Raw genomic sequence first — 17,697 nt, 5'->3', positions numbered from 1 at the left:
AGAGGTGACTGAATATGTTGTTTTGTGAAATGTATGGTTAAGCATGTATTAAAATGGAAGGTCCATATGTGGTGGGCTTGTCCTAGGATACAGCAATTCTGGTCCCTTTGCCAACATGGCTGAGACAGTACTAGGGGTAAAGGTGCCGCTACAGGCAGAGTACTGGCTGTTGCGGGCTCCGTGCCCCTTGCTTGATGACGAGCCGCGTAAAGTCTTTGTATACCTCACGACGGTTGCCAAAATGTTGATTTCGGCGCAGTGGAAGGCAATCATCCCACCAGGAATGTCTCAGTTATGCCATAAATTTTGAGACATGTCTGGTACATGGAGAAACTGACGGCCTTGCGACGTGATTCCTTACCTAAATTTTATAGAATTATGGTCCCCTTTAATTCGTTATTTTAACCAATTTGAGAGGAATTAGGATGGATCCCTCTTGAGGTCTTGAGGACTGAAATAAATCATCAAAAATAATATGGTCCTTTACCCTTCTACTATAAAAATGTGGTGGTAACTAACATAGCATCTCCTCCTTGTGAAGGCCCTGGTAATCCAGGATGGATATGGGAGTAATTCTGTTCATATTTTATAGTCCATAGAGGGTGACTAAAATTTGGTCACATTGGCTAACAGTTTGGGAAGCCCTGGAATAGATGCTCTGATTCAACTGTGTCTGGAGGCCCTTCTCTGTGTGTTTCCGTTGTGGAAACTCATAGGAAGAGTGCTAAGAATAGAGAATCATCTGCCCTTGGTATAATGGTAGTCCTGAATTGGGTAAGGAGACCATAATACATCTGTCGGCCACTGTAGTGGTTCTTCACCCTTAGCTACACCATGGTGGCTCAGGGTGGAAGAACCTCTACAGTGGTGACAGACAAGGGCCCATTACAACAAGGCCCAGCTAATTCTCTCTTATAATTTGGCCATTGAAAAGGCTGTCTTGCATAAGAGAAGTATGTTGTCCCTAGTGATTGCGACCATGTTGAGAGCTAGGAAGCAATCCACTTCTTTAGCATATGTTTGGGTCCAGAGGATGTTTGATGCCTGATGTCAGTAACAGTTTCTTCTTCTTTCAGAGCATCTATTCCACTTATCTTTCCTACAGAATGGCTTCCCAGAAAAGGCTGTGTCTCAGTTGCCTGAAGGTTAAGGGGGGGCAGCCTTATGTTATAGGGAAAGAATTCAAGATTCTTAGGTGGTAGTGCATCCGGATGTGATATGCTATTTGAAGGGTATAATGTATCTCAGACCTTTGTTTTGATCAGTGGTCCTTTCTTGGGATCTCATCCTGGTGTTAGGCTTAAATAGAGCTCCTACTTGAGACCTTATCAAATAAGCATCTCGCAAGGACTTATCCTTCATCACTATATTTCTGGTGGCAATCTATTTAGTGAGATGCATCATGGAATTTAAAGCTCTGTTCTGCAGGGATTCATACTTGTTGATTGCAGAGGAAAAAGTAGTGATTCATCTCTCATGCCTTCTTCTTACCGAAGATGGTCTTAGAATTTCATATTAACTGGTTAAATTCCTTAGCGACATTTAGATTGAAGGAATGTAAGGGTGAGTAGAAGTCTACATAAATTTGATATATGTGGAACCATTTTGAGATAATTTAAAGTGACCTATTCCTTTTGGAAACTGGACAGATTATATTTGTCCTGTTTAGCAGGCCTCGTAAGGGTGAAGTGGCTTCTGAGTTTTCTATAGCCAATATAGGCTCCTAAGGAAAGTTCACATAACTGAGACATTGTTCGCATCAGAGTGCTCTTGGTACGTTTTACCACTTGCTATGTGCCCTGAAGAAAAATACTGGACTGCTCAACTAAAGTCTTCTGTACCTGCACACTCCCTAAGACCTGGGGTGGCGACATAGAAACCGGCACTGGAAGCTTTCTCACATCAAATATATCCTCACTGGTAGCAACTATAGTTTGTGCATAGATCTGCACCCTACGAGACAAAGGGGAACCTTCTGCCTTGCCAGGGAAAATCTAATAAACCTCCACCGAGGTGTGTACGCTGCTCCTTGGCCTCTGCATCTGGGAGTTCACATCGCTCTGTACTCTGAAGCAGTATCGCAGATGTTGTCGCTCCCATGATCATTTCCACATCCGGGCCATTACCAACACACTTCACACTCCATTCCGGCTGGGTCAGTCCAAAGGGAGAAACAGCAACCAATCTCTCAGTAAGCTGTGGTGATACACTCGCTGGGGCTCAGGGAAACTTACACCGTTTCCCACTCAGATAACATTAAGTTGAACTTACTGGAGTCTGAACATCATCATCCATGGTTCCTCTTATCAGCATAGACACTGATAATAGATCTGAAGACGTCTTCTTTCTTTTTCTTCCTATCATAAAAAAGAATGAAGAAACAATAATAGAAAAAATGACAATGGTTGGGAGCTCGGCAAACACTGTCCTGCTTCATTGCTCAACTTGGAAATCGCTCTTTGCTGTCAAAGTTTACTGCTGTACAAGCTCAATAACTTTGAGTGATATCATAGTTCTGTCTCTGTCTGCTAGCAGGGAAGCTTAACCCACCTCTGGACTGGTATGATAGGTGTCAACGAAAGTAAAATATCAGATAAGATAAAATAGTTCCATTTTTACTGCTGTAGCTGAACATATAGGGCAGGCAATTTTCAAAGGCCTTTTGCAAATAAAGTAATGCTTTACCTGCAGAAATGGCCCTTCAGAAAATTGTGTGACTGATATGCATGTAAAGTTACACATATACATGCTGTAAGGCGCATACTTTTAAAGTGCATAGGGGAGAGATTTCGGGGAGGGGGGAGTGTGGGTGAGTTGTGACATATGCACATGCTTTTTGATTTTGAAAAGCATGCATGTAAATTATCTCATCAAAGTTTCATGCACCAAATAGCAGATGTAATTGTGTGTGTGTAGTTTCTCTGGGATAATTTTCAAAATGGGCATATGCATAGAGTTTGAAAATTGGTGCCACTTATATACATATTTGCTGGCTAACTTATGCGTGCTGTTAAAAAAAATGACTTCCTAAAGGGCATGATCTTAGTTGTATACAGTTTTGTCCTTGCTACAAATTGTTATGAAACTATTATTTGTTCTGCTTCTGTAATGTAGTCTAGTTGTTTGTTAGAAATTTTAAATGTCTTGTGAAACCTTGTATTGAAACCATCGCTCTGTTAATGCATTTTCATGTCTCAAATGTACCACCTGACTCCATGCAGAGGGTCATTCTGAAACGCAGAGGGTCATTCTGACTGCCAGTGGTTTTTTTTGCCCTATTTTTATTTATTTAATTTATTTATTTATTATTTTTATATACCGACATTCATCTCAATTGAGATATCACACCGGTTTACATTTAGGTACTGTAGGTATTTCTCTATCCCCAGAGGGCTTACAATCTAAGTTTTTGTACCTGAGGCAATGTAGGGTAAAGTGACTTGCCCAAGGTCACAAGGAGTGACAGCAGGACTTGAACCTTGGTCTCCTGGTTCATAGTCCACTGCTCTAACCACTAGGCTATTCCTCCTCCTATTATTTTTGTTATTTCGTTTGAGTGACTTGCAGTTTGTTACTTTTTCTTACTGTAAGGAACCTGACAATGGTAACTGAATGGAGACAGATGGTGGCAAGACTCATCTTGATGTCCTACAGAATTTCAGCTATAGTGTCTCCAGTTGTTCATAGCTCCTCACCTGAGGGCCTCATACCAATGGACACTGATACAGGTATTAATTCTGTAATTTGTGTTTGAATACTGCTTAGTACCCCAGGAGGTTGCCCAAGGGCAAGCTAATATGAGAATATGTGAGGAAATATTTGGGTTCTGAAAATTTTTGTATTCTCATTTTTATACTTGTTGTTCTCTGTAGCCCTGTCAGAGGCTGATCTTTTTTATGTACTTTTTAAATCTTTTTTTTTCTGACACCTTGTCATCTCTCTAAAAGTGAAATTCCTGGAGTAAACCCGTAGGTTCAAAAGTTAAAAACAATTTAGAATCAAATGAATGTGTTCAGATGTGCAGTCTGTGCTTAAATATAATTTTTGTAATTCCATATGGAAACATTTTTAACTAGAGTCTTGGGGATCAATTTTGCACTTCAGATGAAAATGGAACGCAAGTGATGACACTTAGACAATGTGACAATCTTTAGTGTGATCTCTTAAATTACTTGTGGTGGTAAATGGAAGGAAGGCAAAACATTTATGAAATTCATTTATGAAGCTATCTTAAAATTATCCTTTCAGATATTGCTTTTGTTTTGTCAAATCAAACATTACAAGGTGAAAGTGTAGTGCGAGTTTTGTTATAGCTCAAATGTCAACAGATATCGAGCTTAGCCAACTGACTAGGTTGGTTCACACCTTATTATGCATCCATTTATGACAGAATATATTTAAAAAACATATTGTTGGCTAATGTATAGCTTTTGAATATTTAGAAATAGAGGTTCTTTTTAGTGGACTAATTTAATAATTCCTCTGCACTTAGGCAGACGAATCCACACCAGTGGGTTATGCACTTGTATTCCTACTAGCAGATGGAGATGGAGTAAAGCTGACTCGCTGTCACTGACATATAGCCCTGCCCTGACATCAGCCTACCAGTATTCTTAGTTGCCAGCAGATGGTGCACATGCTTATGGTAAAAAAAAAAAAAAAAGGCAGGGAAAGAAAATAGAAGATTAAGAGAAGATTTGGATGCTCCACTTGAGCACTGAGGTGACACCCATTTGGTCCTTCCCTTGATTGAGCATTTTAACTGGATGAGGGAGTGCTCAGCAGTGAAGGCGTGTGCCCCCGTAGCCGGTGACCCAATCGTGCTATCAGCTAGGGAGTGCTGAGTTCAGGTAAAAGAGTTAGGAGGGAAGTTTTAGGCCCCCTCTTTTTTCCTTACTGGGTTCTCCTTTCCCTTGGTGTTTTCCTCTGCATTTCTTATCCCCTTTTCTCTCTCACTTCTCTGGGGAGTTAGTGAAGAGTGGAGGCAGCTTGGATTTGGCGGGTTGAGTAGCTTTTGGCTAAGCCCTGCTCCTCAGGCTTGGTTCAGTCAACTGTGTGGTAGGCAGCGGTGGTGTTTTTTTTCCCCCGCGTGCTTAGGCATTCTCGCTGTGCGGCAGTGTCCTGACTTGTGCTCTGTTACTTGTGCATGTAAGGCCGTGGCCTAGATTTGAGCATGTATTTGAGTGGGTACACCTGGGTGCCAATGGTGTGTGTGTAGGAGGCCACTTGAAGCTGAGTAAAGGGAAACTAGATACATCAGAGAAAGGAGAAAAGTCCAAAGTGGTATAGTGAAATTGAAAGGTGGAGAGAGACGAAGAAATGGCAGAAATATTAAACGAGCACTTCAGTTTGGTGTTCACTAAAGAAGACCTGGAGAAGGACCGTCGCTAGTTAACAAGAAACTGGAGGGGAGTGGAGTAGATGAAACTCCATTTACAGAAGAGAATGTATGGGAAGAACTAGGAAAACTGAAAGTGGTCAAAGCCATGGGGACTGATTGAGGTTCATCCCAGGATACTGAGGGAACTCAGAGATGTGCTGGCGGGTCCATTGTGTGACCTGTTCAATAGATCCCTAGAAACAGGAGTGGTGCCGAGTGATTGGAGAAGAACGGTGGTGGTCCCGCTTTACAAGAATGAGAGCAGAGAGGAGGCTGGAAACTACAGGCCGGTTAGCCTCACCTCAGTGGTGGGAAAAGTAATGGAGTCACTGCTGAAGGAAAGAATAGTGAATTATCTACAGTCAGAAGAATTGCTGGACCTGAGGCAGCATGGATTCACCAGGGTAATGTCCTGTCAGACAAATCTGATTGACTTTTTTGATTGGATGACTAGGGAATTGGATCGAGGAAGACCACTCGATGTCATCCACTTGGATTTCAGCAAAGCTTTTGATATGGTCCCGCACAGGAGGCTTGTGAATAAAACGAGAAACTTAGGAGTGATTGCCAAGATGGTGGCCTGGATTGCAAACTGGTTGATGGACAGAAGACAAATGTGTAGGGTAAATGGAACTTACTCTGAAGAGAGAGCGGTGTTAACCGGAATGCCTCATGGATTGGTGTTGGGACCGGTCCTGTTCAATATCTTTGTGAGCGACATTGTGGATGGGATAGAAGGTAAGGTCTGTCTTTTTGCGAATGATACTAAGATCTGCAACAGAGTGGACACGCCGGAAGGAGTGGAGAGAATGAGACGGGATTTAAGGAAGCTGGAAGAGTGGTTGAAGATTTGGCAGCTGAGATTCAATGCCAAGAAGTGCAGAGTCATGCATATGGGGTGTGGAAATCCAAAAGAACCATATTTGATAGGGGGTGTAGGGCTGATGTGCACGGAGCAGGAGAGAGACCTTGGGTGATAGTGTCTAACGATCTGAAGTCGATGAAACAATGTGACAAGGTGATAGCTAAAGCCAGAAGAATGCTGGGCTGCATAGAGAGAGGAATATTTAGAAAGAGAAAGGAAGTGATGATCCCCTTGTACAGGGCCTTGGTGAGGCCTCACCTGGAATATTGTGTTCGGTTCTGGAAACCGTATCTCCAAAGGGACAGAGACAGGATGGAGGCAGTCCAGAGAAGGGTGACCAAAAAGATGGATGGTCTTCATAAAATGACTTATGAGGAGAGATTGAAGAACCTAAATATGTATACTCTGAAGGAGAGGAGGAGCAGGAGTGATAATATACAAACTTTCAGATATTTGAAAAGTTTTAATGATCCATGGTCAACAACAAACCTTTCCGTTGGAAAAAAATCAGTAGAACTAGGGGTCACGATTTGAAACCAGGGAGGAAGACTCAGAACCAATGTCAGGAAGTATTTCTTCATGAAGAGGGTGGTGGATGCCTGGAATGCCCTTCCGGAGGAAGTGGTGAAGACTAAAACTGTGAAGGATTTCAAAGGGGCATGGGATAAACACTGTGGATCCATAAAGGCTAGAGGATGGGAATGAAGAGAAGAGGCATGGGGGTGGCTTGCTGGAATGGTGACTACTACCTGGTGATTACTACCCTTACTCAATAAGCCTTCACATGGTTAATGCAACTCTAACATTGCTCTCTGCTTCAACGGCAAGGGGAAATGTGAAAAAGAGAATTTGCATTCAGACAACAACCAACAAGGACTAAACTGCACATTCTGGGTAAACAAATAAGCGTGGGGGTAACTTGCTTGTTGTGGCGGTTACTACCCTAAACCAATTAAGCCTGATACTTCACTTTGAATGCATATACAGTGTTGCTCTCTGCTTCATGTGGAAAAGAGGATTTACATTCAGACAACATCCAACAAGGCATTGATCTCTGCAGGCTGGGTAAACAAGCATCAGGGTAACTTGCTTGATGCGGCGGTTACTACCCTTAACCATTAAGCCTTATGCTTCACTTTTGATGCACCTCCAACATTACTCTCTGCATCAACGGCAGGGATTGGCAGGAAATTTGAATCAAACAGTTATCAACAAGGGCCCTGAACTTTGTGGTCGGTGAAACAGATAAGTATGGGAAAATAAATGTGAGAGCTTGCTGGGCAGACTGTATGGGCTGTTTGGTCTTTTTCTACCGTCATTTCTATGTCTCTATGGTGCCAGGGCAAAAAAGACTAAGCGCCTTGCTATCTGTGAGGCTTGCCATATAAGGGCAATCCAGCCATCGCTCTCTCTACTCCTGTTTATATGCTCAAGGCGATTTGGCTACTATAGATTTTGCTGACATTGGGACATCACCTCAGCCTATGGTGGATCCAGAGGGAAGTGGGGCTGGAGGCGACACAGCAAACAGTTCCCAGGGAGAGGAGTTGGAAAATGCCAGGTTTGGGCCTATGGGTTCTAGTATGGCTCCATCTTCTTTCTCTTGGGTAGAATTTTTCCAGGGCTTGTAGGCTTTTCTGCAGGAGCGTCTAGTGGAGGTAAAGCAGCCTGCTAAGAAGGGATCATGTTCTCTGCTTCCCACTTGTCATCCACTGTGGGCAAAAATGCAGGGAGGCTACCCCTGGAGATGTTCGGGGGATGTGGATCATGACATGTGGGATGATTCCAAAATAGTTCTAGATCATTTTCTACTCTTATATCTACTGGAAGACTAACCCATAAGAGTGGTACAGATGTCGAAAAGGACCTATTAAATAATTTCATGTGACAGAAATGTTTTTGCTGGTGCCAATTCCACTAAATGCTGACCCACTGAGCGCAAATTCCTTGTCTTCTCATGCTATTTCAAACTATTTTTCAAGTGTGGCGAGCCATTTTGCCTTAAAATTTTATAAGCCAAAATCAAACATTTAAATTTACATCTTGCCTCTACCGGCAACCAATGCAATTGTAATAGTAACTTTATTACTGGCATCCTTCTCAAACTACCTGTCACCACCCCTGCTGCAACATTTTGGATCATTTGTAATTTCCTAGTTGTTTTACTTGGCAGCCCTAAATAGATTGCGTTACAGTAATCTGTTTGATTCAGAATTAGAGCATACACCACTGTTTACAAAGCTTGCAAATCTAGATATGGCTTCAATTGTTTTACCATTTTTAGTTTCCAAAAAGTACTTCTTGCAATGTGGGCAATCTGTTTCTCCAAAGTCAAATTTTCATCCACTTTCACCCCAATGACCTAACTTCTTTTTTACATATTAACTTCATATTACCCAATCTAGACCCAATCTAGATATTTCAGTCTTAGGACAGTATCTATAGGCTTCCAGTTCTTATGCACGTTTGCTAGCGAAAAAGCAGATGATTGTAGGTAGTAGGAATGTTAATATTTTCTTTTTAAAATGGATTTACTTTCAGAAGTATGTGGGGAAAAATTGCAATATTTTCTTGTAATATTTGCAACTTCCAAAGATTACCTGGAGGCTTAATTTGCTGTTAGGAGTCTGATTAGAAGCTTTAGTCATGCCATATTGACCCCCATAGAGAGGCTTAACTCAGTAAATAGTGCGGAAGAAGCCAGTTGATTTGGTTTCCTTTTGTACAATTTAAACCCCTGCCTATGTCTGTGGTTGGAGAAAAGATTTTATTCTGGACATCCTAAGGGATAAAATAATCTCCCTGCTAGCTAAGAACTGTAAGATATTTTAGCATCTAACCTTGTTCAGTCATAGGAAGTAAAACAAAAAAAAAAAAGGGCTGAAATTAAAGTACTGGATTGTTCTGCTCCCCACACAGAAACAGCAGCTCAGTTGCAGATGATCCTGAATGAGATACAGCCGCGAGACACAAATGATTATTTTACCCAGGCAAGACTGTTGCGAGAGCACCCTGAATTAGAATCTCAAAAACATTCAGAAGAAAATGGGAAATTGGAAGATCTATGCACAGAAAAGAAAGGTAACACAGCCAGAAGACATAACTTTTTGAAATGTTCTGTACCTGTGGGATCTTGGTGCATCGCATCTCCTATCTGCTGACAGTTGACAGTTGTTAAGTATATTTTAGTCTGAAAACGGGCAAATCTGAAGTTTTTAGAGGGATACTGCAGAAATGCTGATTATTTTTGTTGGACAAGCAAAAAGGGACTGTCCTTTTGAAAGTGGGACAGATGGCCATGCTAGCCAAGCTTTCCAGCTGATTATTTACAGTTGGAACGTGCTCTGTTTTAGCACATTTCCGATGACTTTTGTTAATTAACTTTTCAGGTTTTTCTTTAGTTCTAGAGCAGGGCGTCCCATATAATCTCATGCACATTTGTTGCAGATATCCTGAAAACCCGACTGACTGTGGGGTCCCCAGGACAGATTTGGGAGGCACTGGGGGGCGGGGGACAAGCAGAGATGCTCCTTAACAGTTGGAAATCGAATGTGAAGCCGGAGACCGAATAGGATCTCTGGTACTGCAGTATGAATGGGAAAGGGAATAGGTGGCTCTTTTGCCATCACTTTCTCTGTTTCTTTTAAACTGGATCCCTTCTAGGTTTGGATGTTGCTCGTATTCTGACCACGGGGTGGGGATGTTGAGCTTTTGGACGTTTATGGTCTGCCCATAAAATCTCTTGAAGTTGTGATAAGGTGAAGGAGAGACTTCTGATACTGGTGAACCATGGCACATAAAAACATTTATTCCTTTTTACGCTTATGTTGCAGGTAGCTTAAGTGCAGGTTTACTTTCATTAGCAATTGAATGACTGTATTTATGGTGCACTCCTGGGGGAAGGTTTATTTTCAAAAAGCTTTTTTCCCATCCAGTGCCTCTAACCTAAAAGGGCTTTTGAACTCCATGCCCTGGCTGTTTTGAAAGCATCCTTGACCTTTTTTTTTCCCCTGAAAGAATTTAAGGTAGCACGACGACTGCGTTGCTGCATGTACAAGAAACAGACATTTGACGGTGGGGGGGGGGGGGGAAGGTCTGAATGGTTTGGGTTCTCAGGTTAGACCCTGGAACAAATGCTGTTGGCATCCTGGCTGAATTACTGATTCCCACCAGCAAGGCCAAATCATAGCAAAGTGAAACTGTGGGATGAAAAAGCATTTTGTTTTGAATAAAGCTAGTCATTTTCTGTCTTTCTTTTCTCCTTCCTTGTTTTCCTGTAGTGACAGAATGGCAGGGCAGTTGTGTCACAGCTCAGATGGTACTGGTGTGCTGCTGGAGGAGTATGAAGGAGATCTCTCTGCTTCTAGGAATGCTCTGCCAGCTTCTACCTCTACAAACCACGCCCGCGGCTTCTCAAGGGTTAATAACAGTGGAGCAAGTATGACAATTGGCTTTTCTTTGTTTTTATTCCTCCGAGTTTTTTTTTGTTTTTTTTTCACTTAAAAAAATGAAGGAAGGTTTAAATTCAACTCGCATAATCTGTTTGGTAGGAATTATATAAGTTGTTTTTGAAACCAAATGTATTGGTTGGAAGGGGGATATCTGGATGCCATATTCTGTTGCAGATGTATGCTAAAAATTGCTGCACTTTAGTTTTCTTTCAGCTAGCTGCTTTTTTTTTAATGATTATTTAAAGACCATGAAAGCTCATTCACCATCTGGGAGTATTCAAGGGACTTGAATGCAGTGTTTACAAGAAATTAGCTTACCACAAGCATTTCATTTGGAAATATCTTGGATTTATTAGGTTTCTGTTTTCAATTGATGACCTTTCCTTTCCATGTGGTTTCAACAAATCCCATTTCCAGCGTGGGGTCGGGGAGGGGAGCAGAAATATGTGCCTACTTTGTTTTAACCTTTTTCAGCTTCAAAATATTTCCTCCTTCCTTCAGTGGTGTTACATTTCAGAAATAAATGAATATGTTCTATGCTAATTATCTGAGCTGTTGTTGCAGGAACCCTGGCCCATGCTTTAGAATCCCATGCTAAGTCTGCTCTTCCCACCTCCTGTCTCCTGCTCTTGTGTTTTCGTTTGGCTGACAGCTGTGCTTGGGCTGTTGTGGGATAGTTGGGGAAGAGGTGGGGGAAGGACAGCAGTATGCATCCCATCATCTTCTTCCTTTATTCCTCACCAAATCATGCAGCCAAGTATTGGCAAGCACCAGCGAGAGGCTGTGATGCCCACACTACCCCTCTGGTGTTTTGCCAAGTGGCTCAGTGGATATTTCTCTTGTATGAACCAGCTCCCTTAGACACCTTTATTGCTGTTTCATCCTAGGAATAGCCAAACTTCCCTTTCCTGTCACATTGAAGACTGTATATTAATTGATTTTATTATTTCGGTAATGATTCTTCATTTCATCTGGATGGGAAGAGGTGGAGGATGGCTTCTGTGCAGAGCACCCAAAACGCAAGCACTGGAGCACAAACTGCACTCAGCAATATAAGTGTAAACAAAATAAGTGCAGGGCAAATTCTTGATGGTCCAATGATTTTCATACAAACAGATTTTATTCATTCAATATACGGCAACTTCACTGTATTGCAGAAAGTTCTTTAAAGGGTCCCCCGACACGGACCCCGTGTCTTCGCCAACAGGCTGTGTCGGTCGGACACGGGGTCCGTGTCGGGGGACCCTTTAAAGAACTTTCTGCAATACAGTGGAGTTGCCGTATATTGAATGAATAAAATCTGTTTGTTTGAAAATCATTGGACCATCAAGAATTTGCCCTGCACTTATTTTGTTTACACTTCTGTACAGAGCACACCAGCTAATCCTTTCAGGTCCTTATTGAGTAATCCGGTGAACAGCAAGTTACCGGTTTGAGTTAACTTTAGCTGGTATATTGCAGAAGGATTATTGGGAAAGGTTTGTAATTTTTGTAAATGATACCAAAATCTGCAACAAAGTAGACACTCAGCAAGGTGTGGAAACCATGACTTGGGATCTAGCAAAGCTTGAGTAATGGTCTAGTCTGGCAGATAAGATTTAATGCTAAAACATAATACATAGCCCTGCATTTGAGCTTTAAATACCCTGAGGAGAGGTATAGTTTAGGGGAGAAATTTTATGCACAAAACAAGAACAAGATTTGGAGGTGATCTTATCTGATGATCTTAAGGTAGCCAAACAGGGGATAAGATGTATTCAGGATCAATGGGTTATGTGCTCCCCTGCTAGCAGATGGAGTCGGAGTCAGGTTTCAAAGCTGACGTCACCCTAGATATACCCCTGCATTGACCTCAGCCATTCAGTATCTCGCCGTCTCCTAGCAAATGTGGACGTGCTATCCCTACACTAGCATTGGTGTTTAGTGGGATTGCAGTACTTGTTAGAAAAACGAAAACTTACCTTTAAATTGCAGAAAGATCGAGCCCTGCTCTCCTGCAGTGATACCTGATACATAATGCTCCCTCCCCCAGTTGATAATTCCTGAAGCGATTTCTGAGATCCCTCAGAGGTGTGCCTTGGTCCGGTAGCTGGTTTCCGGTGTGGACTTCGTTGCTGGAGCAGCTGAAGGGCAGCGGGTGCAGGAAGGCGAGCGTGGTGGTGAATGGCCTAAGCCTTCTCCCCCCGCAGTCGGAGACCGTCTCTGTACTCAGCTGGTAAGCGCTGAGCCCAGGTAAGAAAAATTAGGACTCCTACGATTCAGAGACGTGGAAGGGCTCCAGTAAGTCCTTCCTCGGTCTCTTGCTCGGCGCACCATACAGACAATGTTCCCAATCCTGTTAGGGCAAGGGAAAGGGGTTTCCGAGCAGGATGAGTGACCCTCTGATAGGCTAGGCCCAGAGGGCATTCCACGTTCAGGCCACGGCAGTGCCATCTTGTGCGTGGTTTTGTGCGGCGTCATTTTCCCCATAGGCTGTCGGTATGCACGGTGTGGGTTAGCCCTACTGTTCCCCTAACGCGCACATACCTGTGTGCACACCAGCAAGCATAACTGTCACATACACTCACGCACAACTGGCTGCTTATACTTAAGCGTGTCTGGGCGGATTTGTGCACACTCAAGTCCAAGCCTTAGCTGGCTGAATGCACAAGCTACAGTTAACTATGGCTCTGCCAACAAAGAAGCACAAGTGACACTCTTTGTGCTGCCTGCCATATTAGGGCTGCACAGCCTGATCTAAAATCCCTTCCTGTGTCAGCACTGTGAGGAGGCCCAGGGAGGGTTGGACTTTCAGAATTTCTTCAAGCCTGGCCCCTCCTAGTCAGAGGGCGGGTCAGCCACCACCTTATCCGGTAGCACCCTGGGGTAGGCACCCTGGATAGTGCCCTCTCCCTGGATGCCGCCACCTTCTCCCGAGGGTGGCGGCATCCTCGGGAGAGGGCACTTCAGCGGTGCCTACCCCAGTTCCTCCTGGGCTAGGTATGGACCTGGTGACCTTTTCTTGGGTGGAATTCTTTCAGGGCCTTCAAGCCTTTGTTAGGCGCAGTCAGCTGCTGCCCCTGCTCGACCTGAACCCCAACCGGGAAGACCTTGTCCTCTCAGCATGTCTCGGGAAATGCCTCGCCTCACCAATGGTATCCCTGATAGGGACCTAGACACCATGGACGACGAAGGGGATGCAGACTCATTTGAGGATGGGGAAATCCCCCTAGGCTTTAGCCATACCAGACCATGTTATGGTTTTTCCACAGAGTTGAAGTGCCAGACTCTGAAAACTCTGGGAGTTCCCGGCACGGACCCTTTGACAGGACCAAAGAACCACCCCATCCTGGTGTCTTTATGGAAAGCCTCTTGCTATTTCTAGCAACAGTAGCATGGAATAGACTTAGTTTTTGGGTACTTGCCAGGTTTTTATGGCCTGGATTGGCCACTGTTGGAAACAGGATGCTGAGCTTGATGGACCCTTGGTCTGACCCAGTATGGCATGTTCTTATGTTCCTGATGCTGGAAGCCATCCAGGAACTGATTGACCTGGAGTGGGATGCCCCAGAAGCCAGCTTGAAAGGAGGATGGGTATTGGAGGCCCTGTACCCCCTGTACCCAAATGACAGAGAACGCCTGGATTTCTCGGAAGTGGATGCCCTGGTCTGCACTGTTTTGAAGCGAACAACTATCCCAGTAGAAGGAGGAGCCGCCTTGAAAGATGTGTACGATAGGCGGTTGGAGTCCATCCTTAAGCAAGCCTTTGATGCGATAGCAATGACACTACAGATTGTTTCCTGTTGTGCCCTGGTGGCTCGCTCATGTCTGCATCTCTCGAAAGAGGCAGATAGCTCAGGGGCGCATTCCAGAGAGGCGACGGAGCCTGCCGCTGCCTTCCTAGCGGATGCAAGCTCAAACCTAGTGCATACTTCAGTGATGGCAGGCAGAAGACAGTTATGGCTGCTAAATTGGTCAGCAGATGTGACCTCTAAGGCAAACCTCACAAAGATGTCCTTAAAGGCATCCCTCCTATTCGGAAGCAAATTGGAAAAGCTTGCCAGTAAATGGGGTCTCCAGTGCCTCAGCTATCAGAAGATAAGAAAAAGGAGGTCACAGTGCCCCTTACCCCTGAGGCTTCGGGCCAGGGGCTCCCAGCGCTTTCGGCCCTTCAGAAACTCATCATTTCAGACATTTGGCCCTCGGGAAGGTCTCAGTTCTTTTGAAGCCAATAACCAAGAAGAGGAACTGGTTTGGGCTCAGGTTCGGCCCGACGTTCCCAATGAAGTTTTGCCATCCAATTCACGGGACGAGGAGATAGGGGTGTCGACTGTCCCTCTTCTATCAGCGGTGGGTCGAAATCACATCGGATAAATGGGTACTAGGCATCATACGAGAAGGATATGCTCTGGAATTCACAGCATCCCTTGGGACAGCACAAGAAACTGGCAGTGGAATCTACCTTGACAAGGCTCCTCAGTTTGAGGGCTATAATTCCAGTACCAACACCCCAGGAAACTACGGGGCATTATTCCATCTATTTCATCGTACCCAAGAAGGAGGGTTCATTTCGTCCCATTCTTGACCTCAAGAGTGTCAGTCGTCATCTGCAGATCATTCACTTCCGCATGGAAACTCTTTGCTCCATCATAATGGCTGTATAACAGGGACAGTTCTTAACCTCCCTGGACTTCTTGGAGGCCTGCCTTCATATTCCAATCAATCAAGAAGATCAGCGTTTCCTATGCTTTGTGGTACTGGACCGCCATTATCAGTTCTGGGCGTTGCCCTTCAGCCTAGCAACCGCCCTCAGAACATTCTGCAAAATTATGGTGGTTGTGGTGGTGGCACTGAGGAAAGAAAGGATCCTGGTGCACCCTTACTTAGAAGACTGGCTGATCTGGGTGAAGTCTTTGGAAGAGAGCCTCCAGGTGACAAGCAGGGTCATGTCACTGCTTCAGGAACTTGGTTGGGTCATGAACATGGACAAAAGCAGCCTCAAGCCCTCCCAGTCCTTAGAGTACTTGGGAGTCCGGTTTGATACCAAGCAGGACAAAGTCTTCCTCCCTCCCTCGAGCATAAGGAAACTGCTGTGTCAAGTGCGTTAGTTGATGAACACAATGCGCCCCAGGGTGTGGAGCTATCTCCAGGTCCTTGGCCTGATTGCATCAACCCTGGAGGTAGTATCGTGGGCGAGGGCACACATGCGGCTACTCCAGTGCTCCCTGCTGTCACATTGGAACCCACTGTTTCAAGACTACTCGATTCGCCTCCACCTACTGATGGAAGTATGTTCTAGGTTCCAGTAGTGGCTACAGGAAGTTCACCTAAGCAAGGGTGTAAGCCTGTCTCCACTGAACTGGCTAGTCCTCATGACGGATGCAAGCTTCCGAGGCTGGGGAGCTCACTGTCAGGAATTGACAACCCAAGGGGCGATGGACCAAGGAAGAGACGCGCTGGAACATAAACCACCTGGAAGCCCAAGCTGTCAGATTAGCGTATCTGCAATTCAGCCACAGACTCCAGGGCCAGGTGGTCCGCATGATGTCGGACAACGCAACAGCATAGCCTACATCAACCGCCAGGGAGGAACCAAAAGCCATCAAGTGTTTCTGGAAAATAGACCCTGTTAAGGAATGGGCGGAGTTAAACCTACACGGGATCTCTGCATCCCACATCTTGGGAAAAGACAGCATCAGAGCAGACTTTCACAGCAGGGAGAGTCTGGATCCAGGAGAATGGGTGCTGGCGACCAGAGCCTTCCAGCTACTGGTGGATGGCTGGGGCCTCCCATCCATTGACCTACTGGCAACATCTCACAATGCGAAGGTTCCCCGATTCTTTAGTCGCAGAAGAGATCAGTGCTGCCAAGGGATCGATGCCCTTGTCCAAACCTGGAGCACTGGCTCAATCGCTGGAATGTTGGAAATTATCTTATTATTTTTAATAAAAGTTTATTTTGAAATTGTTTATGAAAAAGTTTTTTGAATAAATTTTTGTGACACCTACTCTGTGTGGATATTGTTTAAATTTGCTTTTAATTTGAATATGATGAATTTATAAATATAAATATAAATGTGAAGGAATTGGAGGAAAGTTTCATATAAGTTCGTAGGTGTCTCCGCACCACGAGTGTGTGGTATTATAATCATTAACGAATCCCCCGCCTCCTATGTGAATTTTTTTAAAACATTTTTTTACTAAAAATTACTTCACCTCTGTGAACCTCTTCCGTATAATGAGCAACCAATAAATTGATTTATGTACCTTGACGGTACTTTATGCCAAGAATTCTGTTTTCTGTATAATTGATTATAAGCTTTAAAAGAGTAAAATTCAGACTTCCCTTTGAGATGTTGGTTGGTTGTATTGTCCGAATTTGAGCGATGGTCCCGACACAGCCGATCCGTGTTTCAGACTGATTGTCTTTCTTCAGGGGCGTGAAACGTTGTGATGCAACCAACTTTTACGGAATCTGGATGAACTCCATTAAAAAATGCTTTAGCTGTCTTGGCTCTGGACAGAGTTGCTCTGGCTCCGTCACCGGAAGAGTGATTTGTACGTTATGCTGAACCCTTTTTATGTGTGTCTACTTGGTGGCAGTATATAAAATGTTGGTATCGCTTCATAGACGACGTCTTCCTCATCTGGGACGGCCCCCAGCCACAGTTATATACATTTTTAGAATGGATCAATACAGTTGATCCTAACTTACAGTTTACATCACAGTCTTCAAAAACAGCCATCACGTTTTTGGATGTTCTCATTAGAATAGAACACGGGAGACTGTTCACAACCATACACCGAAAACCTACAGATCGTAATAATCTATTAAGGTTCACCAGTCATCATTCACATGGCTTTAAAATGGGTCTCCCAGTCAGTCAATATTTCAGAGCCAAACGCATATGTTCCACAAACAGGGATTTTGAAGCTCAAGCGGATATTCTAGCAAGCCGATTCCTGGTAAGAGGTTATCCTCAAAAAGCTATTACCGCAGCATACAAAAGAGCAAAGTACAG

At 44.1% G+C, this 17,697-nt stretch overlaps 1 protein-coding gene across 5 annotated transcripts in view; it reads left to right on the top strand.

The window, feature by feature from the left end:
- The window catches only part of THADA (THADA armadillo repeat containing), an 828,919-nt gene that overhangs the window by 111,712 nt on the left and 699,510 nt on the right, over positions 1 to 17,697 (top strand). For all 5 annotated transcript variants that reach the window (XR_003855359.1, XM_029593321.1, XM_029593322.1 and 2 more), the window contains exons 19-21: positions 3,592 to 3,728; positions 9,165 to 9,326; positions 10,526 to 10,683. Coding sequence is in view for 4 of the 5 variants with exons in the window: in XM_029593321.1 (XP_029449181.1) it covers positions 3,592 to 3,728; positions 9,165 to 9,326; positions 10,526 to 10,683 (457 nt within the window). In the remaining variant the exon portion in view is untranslated. The remainder of the gene's footprint in view (positions 1 to 3,591; positions 3,729 to 9,164; positions 9,327 to 10,525; positions 10,684 to 17,697) is intronic.

The sequence above is a fragment of the Rhinatrema bivittatum genome, chromosome 3 (assembly GCF_901001135.1).
Source record: "Rhinatrema bivittatum chromosome 3, aRhiBiv1.1, whole genome shotgun sequence".
Taxonomy (NCBI): Eukaryota; Metazoa; Chordata; class Amphibia; order Gymnophiona; family Rhinatrematidae; genus Rhinatrema; species Rhinatrema bivittatum.
This window is presented reverse-complemented; position numbering and strand designations above follow the sequence as displayed.